Here is a 27,854-nt window from a genome sequence, read left to right on the forward strand (position 1 = left end):
TGAATTTCTTGGAACATCTATAATTTCATAAACAGAACAAGCAAAAACAAAAAACCTGTTTAATGCGCTAAACTGACCCCAACAACTGCCCTAATCCCACACACACAAATTTCTGCTCCCCCACATTCTTCCCAGATTCAATGAAATAAGAGTTCCTTTATCCCAAGTAATCACTAAACTTTTGAATAAATTTTTATTTAATACTTAATTTATATATAACACTATACAATTTTTCCCCCATCAATACAATAGTGACCCTATTGAAGAAAATTAAAACCAGTTCTCAGATAAAATAAATAAATGTGGTTCATGGAGCAATTTTTAGATAAATGAATTAGAAATAAGCAGGGGTGGGAACTCTGCGCCAATTGCGCCGCACTGCGCCAAAACTAATATCTTGCGCCATCCTGCTCCAATAGCGTATTTTCGCATTTTTCTGCGCCAAATAGCGAATTTTGCTTCAGTATGTCCGGAATTTCGGAAAGGACGCCAAAAAAATTTTGTTCCTGCTAGCCACGAAACGTTTCTTTACGAGAGAGAAAAGCGTGTTTTATTCCACTATACTTAAACTATCGGCCCCTGATCGGGCTTAACCATCGCGAAACCCCGATATTGTCCGTGATCGTGGAACTGGAGATGGCTTGCAATGCCTTTCAGCTTTAAAGTGCAAATTCGGGTGTTTCCGTTTAAGGAAAAAAAGTCGTCACTGGAAGCAGCAGAAATTACTGTAGTCGATTGTCATTGTGTTAAATCCCGATGTTTCGTGAAAAAAAAATTTCATTCCGGGAGTAAAAAGCGCATATCCGCCAAATTACGAATGTTAGTTTAGAAACTTTGCCGAATAACGAGCGTTAAATCGCTAATTTTGCCGAATAACGAGCGTTAAATTGCTAATTTTGCCGAATAACGAGCGTTAAATCGCTAATGTTGCCGAATAACGAGCGTTAAATCGTCAATATCGCCAAATAACGAGCGTTAAATCGTCAATCTCGCCAAATAGCGAGTGTCAGATCGCCAATCTCGCCAGATAATGAGTGCTGAATCGCCAAACATCGAGTTGATTGTTCCGAAATTCTCTCCCATTTTGCAACAATTTCTTTCCAAGTATAAAAAAATTAAAAACTTATAAAATTTTTTAGCTCATTTGAAGTGCTGCTGTTCAAGGCAGCAAATAGTGCCCACAGTAAGCAAAAATCATCTTAAATAGACGGGTGCAAAAAATTTTATGATAGCCGCTCTTTCAAACAAGGTGTCAAAAGCCTTAAACACCAAAAACAAAAATCAAACTGACGAAAAGATGTTTGATAACAAAAGACAATGCAGTTTTATTTTGAAAAGGGTTGAGGGTTAACGAAAATATTCTTGTTAATTTCACTGTTCCAATTTATAAATATCTGCTCCAAATCCCATATTTTGCTGCTCCAAATCCCGAATTTGCTGCTCCAAAACTGCTCCGAATCCTGAATTTTGCTGCTCCAAAGCTGCTCCGAAATGGACTTAGTCACTTCCCACCCCTGAATAAGTAATTGCTTCTTAAAAGCACCGAAAAAAAATCTATGCATAAAAACTGTAGGATTCAATGTAATCAAAATTGTTTTAACACTTTCATTACAGCCTCAAGAGATTCCCATAGATAACCCAAAAAAGTAGTTTAATACGTGTACACATCATCTGGCATAAATAGAAATAAATAATTAAGGCAAAAGTAGTGAAAGTGTCAACATCTGGTTCTAAGAACAAGGCTTTATATTTAAAGCTTTAGATAGGTATCATTACCCACACCTTATTAGCTAGTACAAATTTAGATTTTACATTTGATTGTGTGCAGAAAATGACGGTGTAACAAAACCAATCAAACCAGGACCTACAGTTTATTTAAGAATCCGAATGGCAAGATTAGATATTATTTAAGGTTAAAAAAAGATACTTTAATACATGCAGGCCATGGAGTATTTTCACTAAAAGGCATTAAAAACATTTCATACACAAATTGTTCAAATTATTTCTATCAACTTTTTCATTTGATCTTATTCATTTTGTTCCTAAATCAATGGCCCCCCTAGATACTTATAGCTTAGAACTGTTAAATCCTTTTAAAAAAATTACATTAAGAGAAAAAATAAACACAACTTGGATTGTTTTTTTCTTTGTAGTGAGTGTCTAGAGAAAGAAATTAAAAACAAGGGACCAATAATAACCCCCTCTATCTGTAGAAATATGAGCAAGGAAAGAAAAAATTTAGTCTGTTTTAAAGCAGACCATTTGACATAACAGAAATTAAGACGCATAGTCAAATTGAGAAATGACACTATTAGAGAGAGAGAGACACATACACAGTTTCTAAATCTCAGAACATCTTAATTTATTGAGATTTTTATGTGAGTAGTGAGCGCTAAAATAACCCACTCTATTTTTTTATGTGTTTCTCCTGAACAGCTGTTGAAGCTTTTCTTATTTTTTTATACAATTTTCAGATTCATCATCATCGATGGACTCTCATCTATAAAACCAATTTTTCCATTGTATTCAACACTATAATATATTGTATTATGATTTCAATTTCTATATATATCTATCCTATCCCCCTGCATTAGCCAGCATGTCAAGAAATTTGAATCACAGATTCTGGACATTTTTTAAGTATTTGGATACTAAGAAACGATTAAAAATCTTTCTCCCTTTCAATTTAGGTTTTACTAGATTTGTGTTTCTGTTAAAAAGTTTGATTTTTTTTCCCTCAAAAATCCTGGATGAAGTTTGTATTTGATTACAAGCAAAATCCTATTCCATAGTAATAAAAATTGCTCCATGAATCGAAATTACAAATACAAAAACATACAATTATTTACAAACAATATAAATTAGAAAAAAAAAATCTCACATCAGTGTAGGTAACGTAATCGATAAGATTTGAGCATAACTTTAAATAGACAAGATTTCTCCCTCACCCTAGAAGTTCTAATACAATAAATTAACGATTACAAAAAAAAGTTTAATTGAAAACAGAATGGCACAGTTTAAAGTATTGTCACATATAGCTAAGCACAGATCATGAGTGTACATAGATCATTTCAAGATTAACAAATTAAAAACAAAGATTTTTGTATTAAATTCGTGTCTGAAATTGAAACGATAGAATAAAAAAAAAGCAAACTGGTATCAACCATTTGTAAGTGCAAAACAACCGTTAAGTAGGCACTTGAAAGCAACCAAGACTGTCCAATCAATACCAAAAAATATTCTGCAGGACATAAAAAAATAGCAAGTTGCTATGTTACCATTAAATAAAGTAGTAATTTTTGACAAATTTTGGGGGGCATATGTGCCTACCACTCTAGTCATAAACTAGACATGGGAACTAAGGAAATAGCATAATTTCAAGAAATCAGCAATGACTTGCTTTGCTTCGAAAGTAATTGAGTACGAGGCATTTTATATATATGAAGGTGGCAGGATGATCAATAAAATTCTCACCATAGCCTTCTTACGAAAAAAATAATAATAATAACTAAATACAATAATTGATCACGTTATAGAATAAAGATGCTTCTATTTGCTGAGTACATATCAACAAGAGTGACTAATAATAATAGTCACAAATAAAATTACATATTGTCGCCGTTCATGCAAAATGCCATATGTCAAAATCCTTAATTGTTTTTTTATGTCACTAAAAGGTTCTTTATATATATTTTAGTATTCTGTAAAAATGTCATATGTTTCTGATCAATAGAAAGACCAATAATATTTTTTGTAGAACATAGAAACACACATGAATAAGCTTTTGTAGCACTAAAAAAAAATTGACACACAACATTTTGCATGAACAAAGACAATATTGACCATTTTAGAGTAACATGAATATATACTTGTCTTTTCCTATCAAGAAGGAATCTATGGTTAGCATTGGGCCCTTTGGAATCCCAGAATGACTTGTGCACCATCTTTGAGCAAAGTGTGACATCAGTATTATAGCTATTGCCAATCCTGCCTTTTTCTAAGGATTGGATATAACTTGGTGCAAAAAACTGGCTTTGTCACACCAAGATGGAGGATAATGTCTGCCCACCTGTCTAAACACCTTAGTTAGCATAAATAATAGACTTTGTATTTGTATACAATGAATGCTGTGTGGCTTGTAAGCTAGAGAAACTTGACAAGAAAATACTACAAAAGGGATATCACACCTCATCCAAATTGAAGAGACAATGCAATCAGGTACAACACATGCCCAGAACTTAAAGGTAGAGTAGTTTTTAAACGTTAGAAAAAAAGAAAACTATGCAGAATAGTGCTATAACTATAGCAAATAGTATGTAAATGTTTATGGTGACAATATGTTGCTATTCAAGTATTTCTTTCTTCCCATGTGTGTACAAAAAAATTACATCCTCAACATTTAGAAACATCTGTATTTTGTTAGTTAACTACTACTTCATCACACACACAAAACTATGGTCAAATCACCATACACAGCAATTAACTACTTATCACGTTAAGTCAGAAGGCAGCACCATCCATCAATGATCGCCTCAGGTTTAGTAAGGAAAAGAGCTTTTTATCCATGTTCTTCTTTAGGATCGAACCATGGTGGTAGATGAGCATCTTACAACTGCACAACTCGGGAAAAAATAGAATTTATTTTTACCATTAACTGGCAAAATTAATTTTCTAATGTTATTAATTTTGCCTTTTCCTCTTCAGTTCAACTGCACATATGGACAATTGTATTATAATGCTCATTTCATTTTTTTGGATTGTTCATGTAGATTATTGTGGGTTTTTTTCGCATTTCAAGAAAATAAACTGCAATTGAGAGAGAGAATCAATATTTTTCATATATAGAGATATGAATCAAGGCAGTGGCATGAGAAGTGTTGTCAGTGCTAAAAACAAGATTTTTCAGGAGCCAAACACTGTTTTGATAACCTCAACAGCAAAATTTAAGTTTCAAAACTTAAAAATACAACTTAGAATGTTACAAATTTTTTCAAAATTTTTAAAAGATAAAAAAATTCCTTTGTAAAAATTGATATACAGTGGAACATCCAATGCAACAAATCAGATAAAACTGACATTTTACTTCCTTAAAACGAAGGAGATTATATAGGGGTTGAGATCAATACAGAGATTTGAATAGATAATTCTAAAAAAATTCAGCAAAAAAACCCAGTTCTAGATATTGGGGGTTCAACTGTATTTCTGATTCATATACTCAAAGATGTACAGCAAATCGTGTTCCTTGGCTTCAGGCTAATTTCCTCAAGCTCCACACACACTAAGAATGAGCGATATTGAAAATGTTGCACTGGGATGCATTGTCAACCTTATATCACTATACAAGGTTAGTGTCACTATCCCGGATGTAACTAGGGTCATGATTTGGGAATTCTCATTGACGAGCGGCTTCGATTTTCTGAACATTGTGCAGTGGTGGTCAAAAGAATGCTCGGTTTCATTTTTCAAATGAAATTCATTCGGCCTGATCTAAAATAAGCTGTAGCTCCTACAAGGACGGGGCTAACATAACAAGACTCCAGGCCTGGGACAATTACCGTAATGTTCCCTTTTTCATGCTATAAATTTATTACAGAAGGGCCCTTGAAAAGTCTGGCTGGGAGGCTTGCTAAAGATCAAAGAATGTTATACAGGGGATTCAGATCAATAAAAAGATTTGTACAGGTACTTCTAAAAAAAAAAAAAAAAAAACAGTTCAATGTATTGGAGTTCAACTGTATTTTTGGTTCATATACTCCAAGATTAACAGTGAATCCATTTCAGAGATGTGGGTGCTCGAATTAATCTTTTTGTAAGAAATTTTAATTTCTGAATTAATTCTGGAGGTGCTCAGACCCGTGCAACAAAATGCACCCCGGCTCTGGTGCCATTTCTTCTTTTCCTCTGCTTCAGACTTTAATTTACTTAAGCTCCACATAATGGCTTTGAATGACTGAATCTCGACTACTTTTTCCAATATTTGAATTTCCAAGCTGTTGAATGTTGTTTCAAATTAAAGGGAAAATCAGTTTCTTTTGAAATAATAATCCAAGACATGGTGTTGATTTTGAGGGATAAAAGATATGGCAGTTTCCCATGCCATTATTAGCAATCACAACTGCAGTTGTTCAGCGATTCCTCTTCACACTGTTATGTATCACATCACACTATATTCTTGCGTGATAAAGAAAAAAATATATAATTGATTTTCCGGCACTTACAACACTTTCTCTCATTACTGCCTTAAATGTAACCCTATGTATCGCTTGCATTGATGATCTCACGGTGTTAATAAAACTACCTCCATTGGACAGTCTTTTATAACTAAAAAAGCATCAGTGGAAGCACCTACTTTTTACAATAAAGCATTTTTAAGAAAAGCAGTAAGAAAACTAAGAGCGCTTTCATCGCAAGCTGACTAAATTTGAAAACCTAACAACTCTATAGTTACAATTCGTCTTTAACCCTCGTTCGTGTCATATCAGTTTTTATATGTGCCTGCATCTCAGACAATGGATCATGGATATCACTATACATATTATTATTATCGAGTTTTTCATTGACACTGGAAAAAGATTTGGAAACCTTTTCCTTCAGGAAAGAGTTTCTTTTTTCTTTGAGTAAGTAGAGTAATTCATATGCTTGCTTGATTTTTAACTTCTTATTTCTGATGCGCCTAATCAAATTCTTCATGTAATTCCCCCACCATTCCTCTTCTTCCTCTTTGTGAGAACTGAGTTTTGAAGACGTGAATTTCTTGAACTTGGTCTTCTTTGGTTTTGCCTTTTCGGCCATGATAAACCTAACCAATTGTACCTGATTTCGGAGACTCCTGTATTCACGAAGTAAGTGTCTTATTTCACTAGAAGAACGGACTAGATTATATGCCACACACTTGCGGTTGCACATCTGCATTGTCACTGTCCATCGAACTTTTGGATGGCAGTTGATGAGAATGAAGTGGAATAAGTTTGTTTCTGTGATTGGTAATTCAGCATTAAATCTCAGACTGTTTTCTTTCCTACAAGTAGGAAGTAGGGAAAAAAATACTCAATAACTTCATATCAGTAATAAAATTCACATAAAACCTCTGAAAAACTAAGATGCAAACAGGGGTTACGAAAGCTAGAGTGACTTTTTCTTCCAAAATCTAACATAGCAACAAGCATGTTTAGTTAGTCAAAGGTTCCTAAGCAGAATATTTAGCAACGCTCTGCAACAAACTTTCTGTTGACAAACTTTTCAACTGCCTTTTCCTTCTTTTTTTGGGGAAAAAATTCTTCCTCATATTGCTCAATGGCAGTTACACTAATTTTCCTGAAACATACACAATTTTTGCCATATTGCATTTTGAGGCAGGGCCATCTTATCTTGGCCCCCCCGACCAAGTGATTTTTCTGAGGCCCTACTAAGAAAAATTTACATGCTTACTTTCGAAAATTTCGACTAGATCTCATTTTTGTGATGCCCCTCTTCTCTTGAGAGCCTCCAGATTGGATCCAAGTGAGCCCATGCATTACAATCAGGGTTGGGTTTTTGACATGACAAGCGTCAAAAACTGGTTTAAACTGTCACAAACCGTCGAAAACCTAAATGAATGCCTTTTGATAACGTTTTGAACATAATAGGTGTACAACATGATGAAAAACTTACTTTTTGGCATATTACAATGTTTTATTTTTAAACATTAATTTATTACAATAATTAAAACAAAATATTAATTATAATTTGCAATTTTGAATTCTTTAACATAAGAGCCTAGAACATATAAAATATAATTTTATGGTTTATTTATCTAAGCTATTCATTACCTGTGTTCAATTTGTTAAGTGGATTAGAGCTGCTTATTCAAAATATGTATGATAGGGCATCAGGATTAGGTTTTTGACCCCAGAAACTAATTCAGTATTAAAACTATCAAAATCTTACTGTCAATGATGTCAAATAGTTTTTGTTAACTTGATAGATATGTTAAATAACAAAATACTTACTTTTATTTAGATTAAAGGGCTTTATATTCAGAATTATAATTACTGAGGGAAAATATATATTTTGATATTTTAAATTTTCTGATCTGCCCAAAATTTTATTCCATATAAAATTTTTCACTCACTGTTAATGCACTAACTAAACTCATTTATTTTCACCTAAAAATTTCTTAGATCAGGGTGTATAAATTCACAGAGCTTTAAAGATTATTTTCAACCAAAGCAGAGCTGACAAGACTTGATACCCAAAGCATTTTTTTTGCATGTTTGAATACAGCTTCAATTGGAAAACCATTGCATTATAAATACTAGTAAATGTACTATATCATAGTGCAAAAGTAAGAATAAACCAAGTTTGACATATACAAGCTAGCATTGCCAATTAAATGACATTTTAGTTCTACAATTTAGTATTTTGATCGCTAGATATATTTCAATGTTATGTGCAATAAGAGAATTGTTTTAAGTATCAGTGGTTATCTAGATAATTTAATAATAACAGAAATCAACATTACATACATGATGTAATAAACTTTTTTAAACACTTATCTGTTGTAAAAAGAGTACAGCAGATATATATATGCATTGATATAAACTAAGCAGTTGAAGAAATTTTGGAAGGTCAAGAATCATCTTGAATCAAAGAATGTCAAATCGTTCCACAGTTTTCCCTTCAATGTTTATGTTATGCTTTATTCAAATTTTATAAGAAAAAAAAACATATATTGTCCAAAATAATTCTATCGGGAGTAGAAAATTATTTTAGAATCTTATTAAATATTTATTCTTTGTATAACATAGTCACTTTAAACATTACATGCAATTAACGAGTGCATTTTCAATGGGAATTTTTATATCGAAAAGCAATATTTGAGGTTTTTGACAGTTTTTGACAAAGGTTTTTGACGTGACAGTTTAAACTGCGGTTTAAACCGTCAAAAACTGCAGTGTGTCAAAAACCTGCCAACCCTGATTACAATGACAATGCTTTCAGGGTTAAAGGAAATGAAAATTGACATTCTAATTCTGTTTGTACCTTCTGTTAGGTACATGAAAATTTAATTTTGTCAAATAACAGAAGAAATGTCAAGCAGATAAACACAGGTTAGTTCTTAGAATATCTCCTTTATTTATCTGATACGAGTCTATAAAATAGGTTCTATTAGTTTAGAGAGCAAGTCAATCAGGAAAACTGGATATTTCAATCGGTTTTTAATGGCAGCATAAAGCACTCTATTGCTGCCCCCAACAGAAAAACACTGTTAGATTTCTATTCAAATTTCGACAAATTCCAGACGACTCAAAGTCAGTGTAAGTGCATAAAATTTTCTGAATGAGATTGTTAAATTAGTCTATGAATGACAAAATTTTCTGATTTCATGACTATATTTTAAGATAAAAAGGGGACACACAGTTCTGTAAAAGTAAAGAAAAACGTTATTTGGGACCATTTTTTCCTTGAGAACAAAATCATGATTGGTTCTTACGAAATTTGGCTGGCATTTTTTTTTTTAATTTCTCAAGCTATGTTTTTATTAACTGAACAAATTTTGGCTGGTCAGAAAAAAATGAATAAAAATAAAATAAAAAATTAGCCAAATTATAGAGAAAGTAAAATCAACCCATTATTTAACAACATTTATGAATTTTCAGTGTCCGAGAAAGATATTATTCTAAACATTAATAACAAAAACATTAAAATGGTGAAATGAAATGCAGTTTGTGGCAAAAGAATGAAGAAATCTAAGTGTCTTCACAACGTTAGGAGATGGAGGCTCTGAAAATCCAAGCACTTCAGTTGAACATGAATGAGACAGCCCCAAACTTAATGTTTGGTGTGGTTTTTCACACAATGCTGTAATCGGTCCATTCTGAATCATGGAGAAGGTGATTAACAGTGATGTGTACCTCTTCTTGAGTTGTGCATTACTCCCCAATCAGAACATTTATGCCGAAATTTTTTATGTCAGCAGGGCGGTGCTCCATCTCATTGGACATGCATCGTACATGAATTACTTGATAGTGTTTCCTGAACATTGGATTGGTCGTGACCTTGACCTCCACTATCGCCTGACACAACTCCACTGGATTTCTTTAAACAGGATTTATTTAAAGACATTTATGAAACACCTGTTTCTGATATCTGTTTTAAAGGAAAGGATACAATTAGCAATCCTCACTATTATATCCCAAATATTAAAAAAAAACACTTGATGGGAAATCGTGTACAGACTGGACAATACTCTTCGTGCTATTAAAGGAGCTCACACAAAGCTATATATTGAAATTACTGTAAAAAAAACGCAGATTTTTTCATTCATTTGTTGCAAACTGTATTTCATTTCACCTCCTCATATTTTTGTTATTAATGTTTAGAATAATAAAGATCTTGGACATGCTGTATATACTCATTATTTGGTGCAAACAATCTTCAACTGACTTAGAAAATAAAGAATTTTTTCATTTTGTGCAATGGTGATAAGCATCAGAAACCGTGTAACCTCCCAAAGCAGAATGTTTTGCATTGTTCTGCAATGAACCCTCGGCTGCCTGGAAATATTCTGCAGTGAAAATTCCCATAATAGTATTTTCTACATTTTTCTTAATTGTTCTTGACGTACATCACCAATTTCAGCATATTCTGCTTCGTGGCCATGTACTGATGACATTTTATGGCACCCAAATAGCTCTGCAATTTAATTTAATACAGTAAGTCTAATTATAATAGACTCTCAATAATTTGGCCGTGTGCTAGTCCAGCACTCTGGCGTTTTTAGGTGGGGCTTTCTTTGAGTATAGAAGAAAACATCACTGCATTTCTATGCACAGTAGTTTATATTATTCAAATGTGCTTTTTCTTCATTAACTTCCAGTAATTTGACACATTCTAGTCTGATATTTGCCAGGTTAGCAAGAGTCTACAGTATAAGAATGTGGCAGATTATTCATTTTTTAATTGATTTACACATACCACAACCTCATTTATAACCCTTGTGCAAATAATGCTTTAATTATAGCATAGCTGCCAACTTTGGAAAATGAGAATTTGAGAGGTTTCATGCGGATCCAAATTCTATACAAAAATAAATGTAAAAGGGATCTTTTAAACTATAGGGATTTTTCATTAATAAAAGGGAAATTTAAGGGATATTTTTCCATTGCAAAAACTGACACAGTGTAATACATCGCTAATCATGGAAAACTAGTATAGGCTAAAGTCTTTAGGTTAAATTACCTCTCAAAAATTAAATCTTGCAAACCAAAAAATCTTCATCGGGCCGGAAAAGTGTCATGGATAAAGCAGATACATTCGATCGTGCCAATTTTGGATTTTATGAGAGACCAGCTTGCTGATTGGAAAATTTGGTGTTTTCTTTCCAAAATGAGAGTTTTTTGTACTTTGACGAAATGGCGACAATTTACACAATGCTTATGAGGCAGCAGTTTTTTTTTTTTGGAAAATTCTTAGGGAATAATTTTTTCCCTAAATGTAAGGATTTTTTACAATCATCGGCAAAATTCAGGATATGAAAGAATTTTTTGGGAGTCTGGAAGATAGAGTAAAAATTCTGGAGTCTCCCAGAAAATTGGGGAGACTTGGCAGCTATGTTATAGCATAGCATCAAAAAAACATGAAATATTGTAACTTGTTATAAGCACAAATATTGAAAACTAAAATTAAGTGATGTCTATTTTTCCAGCTTACCTATAAGCTGGAAAGAAAACAATTGTGGGATATCGGTCCACTGTATACTCCCAGGGCAAGTCATATTCATCTCCTTTCACTCTAGAAACAAAAAAAAAAGCACAAGACAAAAATATATTGAAATTGTCAAGCAAATTATAGATGTACTGGTAGCCAAAGACGGCAGGAAAAAAGCAGAGCACGAAAATAAAGTTCACTATCTTAAGTTGTGATCTAAAGTTGTCATTATTAATGGATGAAGTGTGGTTTGTTTAGAACCATGATTCCCAACGTGGGACCTATGCCCTATGGGGGTGTCTCAATTTGATTTTTTATGGAAGCAATCAGGATTTATGAAAACTTATATTTGATGAAAAGATAATTTCAGAATTAATGGAAATTCATATTTAATGAAAAAATTATCTCAGAATAAATACAATTCTCTAACAATGTAAGGCTCCCTGTATGTCTCAGAACTCTAGGCCATGTTGGGTCCACCCATTAAGATACACCACGGTGTGAATGGAGATATCACAGTATGACTTGCTGGCCATTGGGCTTCATGAATGTTTTTTTGGACTACTGTCTTGAAGGTTGAAAACTTCTGTTTTAGACCAGGTTAATAGTCTTTTGGACTTCCTCTACATAAAGAGGTGTTCGCTTTTCAAATAATAACTATATGTCGTGGAAAAGGAGGACACGGGCATAAGCAGGACCTACTTTTGGGGGAGGGAGTACAGAGAATCTCTTTAAGGAAACAGTTTTTAACTTTCAAAGTGTTTTTATTCACAGAAAGTGATTGAAACCACATTTAAATATATTTTTTTTCAATATTTTAACTTTCCTACATTTTTTTTTTCAATTTCAATTATCTTGGTGGGGGGGGGGGGGAAGAAGAGAACTGCACGGGTTCCATATTCTCCATGTGTCTCTTGAAGGAGGGGGCATCAGGATTTTATAAGATGCAATGGTGGAGCATGGCAAAAAAAAAAATTGGGAACTACTAGTTTAGAAAGTTTCTTTTTATCCAGGATGAAATTTGCTCCAATTGCATAATAACTAGCTCCATGAAAGACTTTTCTGTAAATTTCAACAATTGTCATATATTATTGAGAGATCTAAGAAAAGGGGAGTAAGAAAATCTTTATGCATGACTTAACAAGTAGGAAAAACTGCAAACTTTTGCATAAATTTTTAAACTTTTATTTCTGTGCTCTAAACAAGAAGTTAAAGGGGAAAAAACATCTGATAGCCAATCAAGTTCCATGAACCAAAAACAAAAGTTAAAATCTGAAACAGACCCACAGATTTGCTTACCTTGCAAATTTTATTTGACTGATATCAGCAAAGAAACTTGCGACACTCAAAAATATGTGATACACAGAAATACAAGCCCCACACATTGGTGAATAGTACATCAAGACTACATCCTGAAGGAAAGGGAAAAAAGTCATTATTACAAGTCACATACTTTTCTCTCAACATGCATTTTTAAACTACAAGCACTAAATGATATGGGAAAACCTGTTTGAGTGGTATATGCATATGTATGGCTATAAATTTTTGCATTTCTAATACTTTTAGAAAATAAATATTCTGGCAAGAAAAGACCAATGACAGTACTTATTTTTAGATTCACTACTTATTCTATTTATTCCACTTTCACATTTTAAACATTACCTCAGGCACATAAAACCTGCAAGATTAATAACTATTGATAATAATAATTGATTAATAACTATAGATCAATAACTATTTTCCCCCAGAGTTTTTCAACTCATATTTTTCCTGGAATTAAACATAATCCACAGAAGCTTATTCAATTTTTATAGCAGCAATTATCCCATTATGAACTGAGTTAAATATTTAATTTCATTTTTAACCCCACAAGGCAGATTTTTTGCAGTAAATTTGAGGGATTAGTTGCATCTGATGGAACAACAATTTATAATGCAACCAAAGGTAGGTTTAACAAGGTTATGTTATAGAAGTTTTGATCAAAATCATAATTTTTGTAAATAAGTTTTGAGAACAATTTTGACATTCATTGCAGTTACCAATATTATTCAATTTTCAAGAACTTTGAAGATCAGAACCTAATTAAGTTTTTACAGCAAACTGTTTGTGATAAAATAACTAATATAGCTAATATGAATAACGATGCACGTAAGATGCTCATACCCAATTAGACACAAGAAAAGCGATAAAAAAGTTACTGAAGACACCTAAACTGAAAAACATAATAAAAATAAAGAAAATCTATTGAAGAGCAAAATATAATGCAAACTGATTGGCATGTCACAATCATCAAATTGACTCACTGCTCGGTTATTTAACACAAAGTCTAAGAAAGTAGATGCGGTGAGCTCAGTCAGACATATTTCTCCCTCTTCTTTTGAGCAAGTATCTAACTTCCGAATCGAGGAGCGAAGGAAACGTGTCAAAGAACCATCTGTATAGTTCTTAACAAATTCAACTGAAAAAAAACATGCCAGTTATATATCATATTATACATATGAATTAGAGTCCTACACCTAAAAACCAAGTATTTACAGACTACAGTGAAACTTAGATATAATGATACTCTGTGGACCAAGAAAAAATATCATTGTAGAGGGATTATTATATCAAGGCGCAGATTATCACCAGACACCACCAAAATTAGACTGTTTTTTGACATTTCTTCTGAATTGGTGTTGTGATATATATATATATATATAGTGCTGGGATAAAATAAATTTGTCAATATTTATTCACAGTGGAAAATTCTATATTGATTAGCTGATGAATAAAATTCAGTTGGTTGTTTCACCCTGCAAAGTTATTTCCTATACCAATTTTGTGCACTACACAGAAAGTAGCTTCACGACAACTTCATTAACACTTGCAAAGAGTACATCATACAAAATATGTATATATATCCAATATTATTGAACACCCTCGGAAGAACAAACACTGTTGAGGAATTCGTAAATATATTGAAGGTGGTTTTGAGGGAAGCACAAAAAATACTGTTGTAGCGATTTCAAAAAATCCTCAGAAATTATCGCTATAGAGGGATTTATCATAGTAAAGGAATGTTGTTGTATCATGAGGAGTTTAACATCAAACTACAGCCAAATCCAAACAAGATTTAAAAAATATTGTTGTAGAGGGAATGTATCGTTATATCGAGTATCATTGTAGTGAGGTTTCACCATATTATTATTTTTCGTAAATTTCAGAAAAATATTTAAATAGTAACAATATTTACCCAAACTCTTCTTATTCACTCTCTCTTCCAACACATAGGCAATTTCTTGCTGAAAATAAAAAGAAATGATTAAAGGAAAGGATTAATGTATTTTCAGATACACTACTTAATTAATTTGTGCAATTCAGTGGTTCTCAAACGTTTGTCACTCGTGGCTCTCTTGCCTTATTCATGGTTCATCTGCAGCTTCCCAGAATAGTTCATTAGATATTGTGCATTTATATAACCACTTCAAAGCATAAATAAGGCACACACATCAATATTTCCAGCTTGTCATGACGCCCCTTATAAAAGTTAGTGACGCTCCCCAAGGAGTGAACTTTGAGAAACACTGGTTTAATTTCACAGAAGTTGACTTAATATAAGTAAAAAAAAAAAATATTAATAAAACAAACTTATTTTAAAATTAATACCATGGGCTCAACCAACACAGCAGTTGTTTGATGATATGACTGTGTTACATCAATTCCTAAGTTTTCTGCAAATGAGGTAGAGACTAGTGCATCCATGGCAACGAAAATCACAGTTCGATTGGTCCGGCAACCAAGTCCAGTAAAATTGGTCCTCCACTCATTGTTCTCATAGACTGGGAACTCTGGAAAACTAATATTAGAATACTGATGGGCAAGTCTGAGACGTGAGCACAAGTTTCTTCTAACGCTCTTCATAAGTGACAGCACATGATCGTCTTGTGTTTCAAATGGTTTATCAAGGACACTATAGTCATCGCCAAGGGCAGTCTTCATCTGCATGTTCTCTGGGTTTTCCGAACATCTGAAGCTGAGACGGTTATAAGCTCCAAACTTAGTTGGTAAAGATGCCTCTATCATGTGGCAGTCACTATCAACATGAAGCAGTGATGTTTTAAAACTTTTAAGTATGAGTGCAAGAGTGTTTTCACATTCAGAGAGCTTCATTTTTGATGTGGAATCTACTGCATGATGGAGACAGACTCTACAGTTACACTTTAGGGCTCCACGGGGACCCAAAGAAAGAGGGCGGGTTTGGCAACACATAAGATCACATTCATTAGCAGTTTGCATGCCCGTGGTCTGGGTTCCTTCCTGACTGGTCAGCTTACAACCATGAAAGAGCTTAGTCACTGTTTCTTGAAGGATATGCCGTCTAAGTACTATATGGTGAACAACAGACATTGCTTCAAAAGAAGAATTGCAATTATTATAGTCGAGAGCGACTTCCCTGAGCTGAAAAAGAAAAAAAAAAGAAAAATTTTAAAAACATCTGTATAATACAATACAAAATGCAGACAGAAAACGTGTTTATATTCAAATGAAAATGTATGCGAGAGAAAAAAAAAAAGGAATCATGAGTGTGCCAGTACCAAATCATAATACGAGGATGATTCAAAAATCATGTTGCGAGGAGTGAACATAATCAGAGCTGGAGAACTGCCAATTGCACTTGATAGCACACGACTCTTACTACCAGCTGGGGTGACCCACTGAGTCAACTAAAAGAAAGAACAACCAATTATTGTATGTAAGCAGACTAACATTTTATAAATATTAAATATTCATTCGCCATCAAGTAATATTTTTCATGCTAAATTCAAAGAGAGAGAAATGAAAAAATTAAAAGTAAATAAACTTTTTTTGTAGTATGAAAAAATTTGAAATTGCTCAAGAATAGGCATATTGCATTCACAACATAATGTAAGCCAAGAAGTGATAAATTGAGAAAAAAATTTAGGTACCAGCCAAATTTCTTAGGAGCCAAGCAACTTTCAAGAAAAAAATGGTCCGAAATATATATTTTTTAACTTTATTGGGATTTGGTGACCCATTATCAATGCAAATAGTTGGATACACTAACAAAAAGTCAAAGAATTTTATATCGACTACAGACTTTGATGATCACAGACAAAAAATTTGATATTGGCATCTAAAATTTTCTAAGTCTACCACGACCTGGGATTGGTCAAGCCCTGATTTAGAAATATATTCGAACCCTGTTATAGTGTTGCACCTAACCCATTTAGCACTAGAAATTTTTATAGTAAACAAATATTCTATTTCCTTTCCTTACACATGTAAAACTGTGATTCGATGTAACGCAAAACTTGTTAAAGTGTCAGAATTCTGTGAAATAAATCGGTGACATTTAATCTGGGTTCTACTGTACTAATATTTTTAGAAAATTGAGAAAAGGGGGATTGTGGTCCACTGATAAAAGCCATAAAAAATAAGGCAAAATATTATCTGTGGATGGAAAGATTGCTAGAAATGCTGTACATAAATTAAAACTTCCGCAAACAAACCAGTCTATTATTATTTTTTACAAAAACTGCATTTATTATGAAGAGATGGTATTTTTTTCGGCCTGAAATATACTGAGAAATTGAATTTTCTGGATGATATGCCGAAACTGATATTTAGAAAGAAATGTAATTTGTCTCCTCTGGAAATCAAACCTGGGTCCCCTTGCACCAGAGATAGATTACAAGGAATTGAAAAGAGTGTGTGTCTGGTGTATTGGTTAGCGCACTTGCCCGGTATGCAAGAGAACCAGGATTCGATTCCCGAAGGAGACAAATCACTTTTCTTTCCAAATATCAGTTTCAGCATAACATCCAGAAAATTCAATTTCTCTGCATTTATCATGTTATTAAATCATTATAAAGTCAAAACATCAAATACTTAACCAAAGCCTAGCACATCACCCTGAGGCAATTTAACATAGAAAGTATTTAAATAAATATTTCAGTAATATTTTAAATACACCAAAATAAATTTGTAAATACAACAAAATATCACTCCACGTGGCTTGATTCTTGTGTGAATCACTTTTCATTTGAATAAAATATATAAACCATTTTTTAAATTCTCAATTTTCAGAGGGAACATGAATGACCAAATTCAAGAATGAAGCATTTCTGGGCAAAGAATTAAACTGGAAATTTAGGAATGCTTATGTATTATAATCCTTTAAGTTAAAAATGTTTGGCAAAAGAAGGAACAAATTTAAACATATTTCATATGGATTATTCTCACAATTGGACAAAAAGGAAAAAAAAAAATTATCAAAAAGTCCAAAAAAATTCTTAGATATGGACACTTCTTTACCTGCTAATAAATGAAATATGGTCAGCAATGAAGTTTGTTAAAAATTCAGGGTGAAAATAATTAATTTAAATTTAATCATGTAAAGAGATAGGCAAATCCAACGAAGCATTTTGCCTGTTTCAACACTTAACTAGATATTTATGCTTGACAATCACAACATGTTCCACATATTTTGGTAGCCCATTTTTAACTTCGAAAAGCACTGAAACTGTGAGCAATTTTTTTGTCAATCATATTTCTATTTCTTTTTCTGTGTTTGTTTTTTATTCATCAATTTTATAGGGACAACAGATTTCTAATTTGTCTTTGTTTTGCTAGAGCATGAGATGCACTCTTAAAGCAAAGTCATTACTGCAGCTTGATGTTGCAAAATGAAATTTGGATTTTTTTTAAATTCCTCCCCAACTTGATTTTTGATCAAACCTTCCTTAATGTCAGGAGAAAGAAATTTTTGCATGTTTTGCAATACTGATCAAAAACTGAACATGTTGAAAATGTGTGATTTTCAAAAATAATAGATGTCTCTGAACTGAAACACATTATAAAGTGAAAATAATTTTCAATTATTGACTATAGCAGCCAGAAGAAGGCCATTTGATAAAGACACTCGCCTCTTTTTTCCTGAATAAACTTAATATGTAAATTAGCTTACAATTTTAATTGATTAAAAGGAGGTTCAACTGGTGGCTATATTTTTCTCAACACAAAATTTGATAGGTGGCAACTGGTGTTGTATGACTTGAACCAATGTTTTCTGTCATAAATGGAAGAAAAAACACTGGGGGAAACTTTCATTTGGCTATATCATCCTTTTTTAACTATTGATAAAAAAAATATTAAAAATTATGAAAAAAAATAAATAAATATGAAAGTATGCTGGTCTGAAAAATATATATTATTGAAAAAAAGAATATATTTTTGTTTTAAGATAGAAAATTATCATTTCCAAGTATGAAAAATGGGCTGGGGACAGCCAGGAGAAGGACATTTTCTTAACAAATGGAAATGAGCAAATTTTAAAAATCTATTGATGAAAAATTATTAAAAGAGTGGCAACTTTTCAGAAACTGGGATATAAATAGAAAGCAACTAAAAAAAAAAAGGTCCAATATATTTAATGTATACTGCTGGGGACACAATTTATGCCAATTTCACGAGAATCACCATCATATAGATTGAGAACACAATGTTTTGCTAAGATCAAATGAATGAAAGCTTAGAATAACACATTAAACTTCATGAGAAAGGGAACAAAAAAAGTATTCTAGCCCCATCAAAATTGAATTATTAGAATGCACAAACTGAAGTCAAAACAATTGGTCAATCAGTTTTCTCAGATTAAAACATACAAAAGAGTTCCCAAATCATTTCTAAGGCCCTCGCTAATTCATTTTGCCTGAAACAAAAACCTTACCTACAATGAGCTTTACTATATTGGCATGCGAATTAATAACATGAATCAACCTGAGGTAACTTGCCATAGGCCCACTGCAGAAGATTGTTCACAGATATGACTGGCTCAGTATAAACCTACAATAATGATAAGAAAGAACAGAACAGCTTTAATACTGTGACGAAATGGAAGTGTACAGGTTTTCATGGCAAGTATCAGTCAAAAAAAATCTAAATAAAAGAATCACAGCCAAGAGAAATAATGTCTTTATAATGTTTTATTCACATCTGCAATAGACATCCTTTATAGTAGAGTAGATGACACTCTGGACCCCCAAAGCAGAATGTTTTGCTGTTCTGGAATGAGCACTCGGCTGACTGGAAATGCTCTGTGGTATATATTCCCACAATAGTGTTTTCTACATTTTTCTTAAAATTCTTCCAGAGTGTTCTGCAGTAGTACTGATTATTCTGCAACATGCGTCACAGATTTTGGCATATGCTGCTGTGGGGCTCTGGATGACAAAGAGATAAACTGTGCTTCATTTCCAATGCGTGTTGCAGATATGTGGAAAAAAAACCAGAACTTCTGTATACAGTAAAACTTCTCTTTTGAGAACACTTGCTAGACAAAAAAAAAATTTTCATAAAAAAAGGGTGACAACATCAGAGAGGGATTTTTTGTTTAAATAGTATTGTATAGTATTAATAACTGAAGTGGTCCTTTATTTGAATATAAATGAAATTCTGATAATGCAAGATGCATTTAAAGTCATGAAAATACATAATTATTGCATAGATACAAAATTGAAATTACAAAATAAATACTATACGAAGTTTATACACTGAATTTACATCTTTTGCAAAAACTAATTAATCAATGTTTGGTGGGTTTTGATAGAGTCCGTTTTTTTTTGTTTTTTTTTAGTATTTCAACTCATTAAAAATATATTTTAAGCTGCAAGACTAAATGAAACAACATTCTGCCATTGTGTTTACAGGAAAATGTATTTAATCAATGCATTGAATTCATTTGCAAGAGCACAAACTTCAATTTCATGCTTTTAACTGTATTCAAGACGTTTTTCTCTCTCAGTGATAGAGAGCGACGATTACTAGAGCAGGCCATATTAAACAGTGTGAAGTAATGTAAAATATACGAGAACGTGATTTCAGATTCTAAATATACAACAGAGTTGCCAAACATTAAGAAACTCCAAGCAAAAATTTCATTTAAAGGTAGCCAAATATAAAAAGGTTGAACAAATTTTAACTAACTTTTGCTGCCATCTGGTGAACATAATTAAAACCAAAAATTTCAATTATTGGTGTCCTAAAACGGGTTTTAGTTTAATGGAACGAACAATGGAAATGGTGTCCGTGACAGCATTTGAGGGTTAAACAGGGGTTTGAAATACATTATTTAGATAGGCTTTTTGCTGGGAAATTTTTGACCATAAAACAGAGTGACCACATCTGAGGGGTGTCCCTTATGAGGGGTTTTACAGTATTTGTCATAAATTCCTTTGAAAATCAACTGAAAAAGAAATTAAAAAAAAACTACCAATATTATTTTGTAATAGTATGAACTCATTAATATAAATGCAATAGAGTGGCTCTCAGAAGCCAACATTTAAGCACATTCCTAACAAATAAAAAAAACTCCCTCACTCTACAAAATTAATATATAGTCAATACATATTTCAAATACTTTCATACTTTTAATGTATTTAAAAAAAGGCAAAACAAATATTGCAGGTGATTACAAATAATTAAGTTACACTAACCTCTGTTTTGTTCCACAATTGCAATTGGATCCCAGTTTTCATTTTGAATTTGGATAAAGTTTTCTCGTTCGTTATGACAGCAAAACACAGGCTTCTATAAGGATCTGAAAAATTATACAGAAAAAAAGAAAGATTTTACACGAAAAACTTTATTAAAGAGTTTTATGTCTCAGTGCAATATTTTATGTTTTCATCATGAACTTCAAAGCTAGACATTCATTAACACGAAAACTAGAATATCATTGACGCTCAAATTTGTCAGTGAAATGAGTCAGATAGTAAATATAGAATAACATTCGTAATTTTGGGAAAACAATTTGGGGGTGGGTAGTGATAAAAAAAATACTCATTAATAATTAATTTTTCCAGTTCTTTTACCACCTGCACACTTTCCGGCTCATATTTATTTTTGACAGAAAAATAGATTAATTGTACATCATTATGCTAAGATTTAAAAGATAAATACACAAATCTGATCTCACTTGATGACCCATCCAGTTTAGGTTATGTACAGTAATTAGAATTTAAACAGATCCAAACTGTATAGAGTAAGCAAATAAGTGCACAGGAAATAATGCTTTTAAAACCACCAGATAACAAGGAAATAATAATGTTGCAAAAATTTTGACGTAGGATAATATAGATTTAACGTTTCAAAAAATTACATTTTGTCCCTTCAAATGAATTCTAATTTCACATTTCCCCACAGCAGAATGTTCTGCCACCAGCTTTCAGCTGACTGAAAATTTTCTGCAGCAAAAATTCCTGCAAGTGTTTTTTTACACAGAAGTGTTTCCTTCATTACTTTCTTCAAATCTTCCTCAGATTGTTTTGCAACTTGCCTCACAGTTAGTGATACATTCTGCTTTGAGGATTAAATGTATAGATAATTGAAACATACTTTCTTTCAAACCAAGCACAACTACAGTCTATACCCCATAGGCAATTTACTACCGAGTTAGGCCGGAAGTGTGAGTGTGTGTACCTAACAGTCAGAATGTATAGTGTATTTTTCAGTGCTGCCATCTATATTTCAAAAGTGATGCGTAATGTTTGAATTTTTGTACCACTGTAGGCATGTTGCTCTCTGTGGCGAGACTTTTCAATGGGGAGATTGGCTTGCATTCGTGCCTTGAAGTTGGGAGCCACAGAAACCCAACTTCAGCAGACCACCGTGGCGATGGTATGATTCAAACCTGGGTCCTCACGATACGAGTATGATTCTATGGCCAATCAACCACCACAGTGGCGGATAACTGAAACATCAAAAAGAGGAAGATCTTAAAAATGATTAGTAATGTGAATACTTGCCTCTAGTCAAAGCTCTCAGAGCAGTTGCATAGTACTGGCCATAGCTTTCAGACTGTCCACCTCCTTTGAACTCAAAATATCCTATCAGAACACCCTATAATAATAAATGAAAAATGAGGTTTAAAATATGAAAAATATAAAATATCAAAAAAAATTTGACGAAACAAATTACTAAAACTTTTTTTTAATTTAAAAATTTTCAATTACCAACACCACTACAATTTTCAATACCAGTATGAACAATTTAAGTTATAATCACATTATAACTGCCACAGGTGCCAGTTATGATGTGAATCAGTGGGATTTATAAAACTGCAGAAATATTTAATACATACCCATTTAATATCAATAATAGCTTGATGATCAAATTAAAATTAATCTGACTACGCTTACAACCGGTGCAAGTGTGTTGATGAATTTTTCATAGATAAATTGTTGATAGTGTTAACCAGTGTTTGCTCTTTTGTAATTGAAGGAAGACTGCCTAAAAATGTTAGATAACTGTATGGGCCGGACTAGAAAATGATCAGATTATAGAGAGTCTGCTGTATACAGAGTTATGGAGCTATCAAGGCTCTCATAGGCAGATTGATTAGGGTAGGTTAACCTGAACAGTCACAGAATACCAAAATATCCAAACACAAACTCAATTTCTCATGTAAATACAACAATTTCTGGAACATTTGAGTGCCACGTAATACCTTTTAAAGATAAAATAACAAATGACAATTTATCCCCTTTAATTATTGAAAATAGTTTTCTATTGAGTCTATTAGATACTCAAATTTCAGCATAAAACAATACCAAACTTTCAAGTAATAATGAGCTGAATATCACGAACATTTATAACATTTACAAGTACTGGCATGTGCTTCACTTCATATTAATGTGAATGCTGTTTGAGGTTCAGTGACATAATAAAAGAGCATTCCCAGCACACAATAAATGATTTAAAATCAATGTCGGCATCTATTGTCTAACAAGACATAACATAATTTTTGGTACTTGAAAGGAAAAAAATTAAAATACAATAGCATCAGTACTTGCCTCATGTTTCGTGAGCAAATCAACAAGTTCACCAGTGTTTTGCAGCACAACTATTGGAGCAAGAGCATTATCAAGGAAAGCTACAATATAATTCGCCATTGCAGGAGCGTCAAATCTAATTACACCGACATCATGGACATACAGCACAATGAGAGGAAAGGTCAATATTTTATACTTCTGACTGCATTCCCCATCTGGCCACCAGCAGTTTATTGCAGCAAAGAAAACCTATGAAATAAAAAAAAGTGGCAATAACAGTAAGAACCATAACCTACACTATAAGAAAACATAACTGAAATTTGAATGAAATAATCAATAAAATATAGAGCTATAACATTTTCATGGTAGTATTACCGACAAGTTTGTTTTTTGATTAGGAAGAAAATGAATAAAAGAGAAGGAAGTCTGTTAATCAAACTACAAAATTTTCTTATGCAATAGTACCCCAAAATTTGACACTCAAACCGAAAGGTACTGTGTTTGAATAAAGTTGCCAGACAGATATGTATGGATAACAATAACCTGCAATTTAACATCAGATTGGTGATGAAATAATACTGAACTCTGTATGACACCACCATATTGTCTAAGATAGTCAATCATAATGAGAGTCGACAACACGGCAAATTAAAAAAAAATTAGACACCAGCCAGATATTTTAGCCACTATGTGGATGTGTGGATATTGTGATAAGACTTACTTTGCCAGAAACCAGGCTCGAACCCAGCTGACAGCATAGTGGTGGTTGACTAAAGTTGGTTTCCTGCTGTGCTGTTTGAACTTTTGAATCTCCCATTTAAAAAAAATCTCTCCACAGAGAGCTCTATCAGGTCTACAACATTTATAATTTTTGTATAATACAATACAACAGGTAATTCCAGCATGTACAGTTTATTAGTAAAGTAGTAGGCAGATATATCTTAGAAACAAAGCATTTTTTTTTCTGAGAAAAACAGTCCAAAATGTTTTTTAGACTTTTCCAGGACTCAGTGACTCCTTTTACATGTTGACAGGTACTGACTGACACGAATTCCAAGAAAAAGTTAATAGCTCTAAGTTAATAAATCACACATTAAAAATTTTGGACACCAAGATATTTCTTTCAGGTGCTATAGGTACCTTGGATTTGCCAAGCTCTGATAAACATAATTATACAGGTGTTCTTTTACGTGATTAATTGGTTCCACAAAATAATCACATAAATTGAGTTAAATTTATCATGGGTAAGATAGAGGGTTTTCTTCAGAAGGCTGAGAGAGTAAACCCCAGCTTCAGCAGCAAAATAAATTTTTTTTGTATAAATTAACTACCCAGACTTACAAATAAATCTCAATTTTGACTGTATGAATAGATTTAATATTAAAAAATTTCCCTTCTATCTTCACCACTGCATATTGATTCTAGTCTGAGTACGTATGTTTTTTCCTGAAGAGCCTGATATGATAGGCTGATAAGATTTTTTAATGAAAGCAGTCAAGATTCAGCTGACAAGCAACCTTCTTAGTCTTTTTATAGAAACTTTAGAAGCAAAGCTAAAGAATATTGAATATCCCTCGCAAATAGGACAATTCTAGATTCATAAGGATCGTTTTCAGTTAAAATTCTGTCATTGTTGTTTTACTAAATGACGTTCATTAGTGAGATCTAATGCGATGAATTTGAGCATTTCTTCTATATTTGTCTTATCTGCATCAACAAATCCAACAGATTTTGTCATTTTAGTTACGTCATTCATACCTCTAATATTCAAGTCCATTTTCAGGATTAAACGAAACTACAGACCAAATTTTATGGGTCACAATTTTAAAAATCAACGTTTCAAAACCGTGTAAGGTGAAACTGCACAAAGCAAGGGATACCTGTACAATTATAATCCTTACTGTAATCAGGACTCAGTAATAAAAGAAAAAATCCATGACGTGAAATGAATTGAGTCTTTTCAACTACAAACCTCGTGATGGTAAAATTTAGCAGCATCTTCAAATTCCGTCTTGGTACGGATAGATTTTGCATCCCATGGGGCATAATACATAACAAGTGAGATGTCTTTCTCAGATACAAGAGCATTCAGTCTGTTGAGCTCCCCACTATAGAAATCTGTTATCAGCGACGGCTCTTCAAAAAATAGCGTTGGAGGAGCGGCTCTGCTGGTCTTTGTGGGACTAAAATAAGATAAAACAAATATTAGTAAATTAAAAAGAGGTGCGAGTACTTTTATCATGCTCTGCAACCACTGTTTCCGTGCAATGTCTCTTCAAACTAACTTATGCAAAAAAAAAATCATTATGACAATGTTATAAATGTATAATACTGTATAATTTGATAACACTGATAACTTGATAAATTGATATTTTGTTGAAATATTCAGGAACTTCATAATTTCTTCCCATGTTAAAAGATGTAATGCAGTCGGAAAATTGTGTCATCTCCAATAACGACTCTCAATTTAGAAATACAGTTGAATCCCGTTTTAACGAATACCGTTATAGCAAAAATCTTGTTTTAACGAACACTTTTCTAATCCCCCCAAATAAGTTTATATAGGAACAATGCAATTTATATTATAAGAACATGAAACAATCACTACTCTGACAACATAAATACAGTAGGACCCCACATACATGCGTTCCTCTATGTACCAACTCCTCCTGACCAGATCATGAAACGCCACTACCTCAATGAAGAGATACAAGCAGATGGTCGAAGATCTGGGCCATGCTGGAAAATATGTGAGCTTATATACTTTATGGATCTAAAGCCAGATTTTTCCTAGGAGCAGGTTTTTCTGCACTGCATGAACTAAATAACACCGTTTTGAGTTGGGAGAAACGTGTAGCTTCATCATGCCAGGTGTTTTCATAGCCTGGTGTATCATCTGTTCTCAAGTGAACAGTCTCACTGGGCGATTAGAGTTGCATGTGCCGCAGAAAATCTACTCCTCGGGAAACCCCGGTTTAACGTGAAATTTGTTTCTGTGTAATGTTTTTTTGTTATAGTGTTGCCATCGATTTTTGGTGTAGTAGTGCAATGATTGAACAATGGCATCGTTGTAAGCTTGTTGCTCTTTGTGACAACTTTTTAACATAGGGATCAGCTGTTCTTGTGTTCTTGAGTGAACAGATTTGTTAGAAATTTCACAGAAGAAGGTGTGCAAAGTGCATATATGATTAAGAGTATCTCGGAAGCCCCCGGGACAAGGGGATTTTCCTGAAGCACACATGACTAGAAATTCCTCAATTTACATGCTTACTCTCGAAAATTTTAACACATTCTCAACATGAGGCCTCATTTGCAGAATTCCCTAGCAGTGCCATCTTAATGCATTGGGCCCACCCAGGTGCAGAATGGGCCTTGTAAAATTAAGATCTGGTTTAAACTTTCGAAAGTAAATGTCTCGTCAGTTGGATTTTTCACAGGCCCACTCCGTATTGAGCTTATAGTGTGAAGGGGAAAGAAATTATTAATATAGTCTTGGGCTGGAGCCATGTCAGTGGCACTCTTGTGTGTGTAGGGGGAGAGGCATGCTTGAGGGCCCAGGGCAGGCCCATACGTTACGATGACATTGATTATATAATGTTAATAAATAATTACACGTGTATATAAATGTTGACGTCGCACTTGGAATCACCTTGGAGGAAAATGCGTGGCGGTGGGGGGAGGGTTTCACGGCGTAAGCCTAAAAGACACACAGAAAGGATGGAAAACACTTTTAAATGTTAAATACCCATTTTGTAGAGCGGCGATGGCGGTAAACGTTACGGCGAGCACAAAAATAAATTCCCTGGCGTATGAATTCATAACGTGAGTGAAGGCTGCTGCTGCAACTGGAGGCACATCGCCACGTGTTTCCTGTGTTTTGAATTCACCGTCATCATTCGTTTCGTCGCTTTTCGTCGTCGTCGTCGTCGCCATGATGACGTCACCGAAGCTTATCCATGCCCTTGTGTGGTTTATCAACAAAAAGTATCATCATAACAACGCGCTGTTGAGAAAATTGATGCCCCCGGCGTCCGACGCTCGCACGATCACGAATGGTGTACCCTCGCGCAAGTGAAATTGAGTTTTGATTCTTAAGAAGCCTTCTGTGATTGGTTTAATTCCCAGAACCGTCACCCACGCACCTACGTAGCTCGCGGGGATTGGTTGAGAACCCATCCTTTACTTTTATAAATAGAAAACAGAGCAGTCTCTGTTGGGACAGTTACCCCGTCAAACTTCGGAATTTGCCTGAAAGAAAGAGGAACGTCGCAATGTGAGTTCGCCGATTTCTGGGAACACAAGCATTTTTAAGGCCCCACGGTGAGGCCGAGA

General features: G+C 33.4%; 1 protein-coding gene across 1 annotated transcript; it reads right to left on the minus strand.

Moving 5' to 3' along the window:
• LOC149090191 (thioredoxin domain-containing protein 11) lies at positions 1-27,527 on the minus strand. Its single transcript, XM_089232600.1, has 13 exons — positions 27,268-27,527; positions 25,495-25,705; positions 23,544-23,771; positions 22,497-22,590; positions 21,186-21,289; positions 19,471-19,536; positions 16,266-16,394; positions 15,337-16,128; positions 14,924-14,972; positions 13,992-14,146; positions 12,988-13,100; positions 11,692-11,772; positions 1-7,018 (listed from the first exon to the last, which is right to left on the minus strand). The coding sequence occupies exons 1-13, from the start codon at positions 27,453-27,455 to the stop codon at positions 6,445-6,447; spliced, it is 2,784 nt and encodes a 927-aa protein (XP_089088726.1). The 5' UTR covers positions 27,456-27,527; the 3' UTR covers positions 1-6,444.
• Between the last annotated feature and the right edge of the window lie 327 nt (positions 27,528-27,854).

Source organism: Pholcus phalangioides, unplaced genomic scaffold (genome assembly GCF_987345545.1).
Source record: "Pholcus phalangioides strain wild (caught in Gottingen) unplaced genomic scaffold, Ppha-v1.0 ptg000001l_1, whole genome shotgun sequence".
Lineage (NCBI taxonomy): Eukaryota > Metazoa > Arthropoda > Arachnida > Araneae > Pholcidae > Pholcus > Pholcus phalangioides.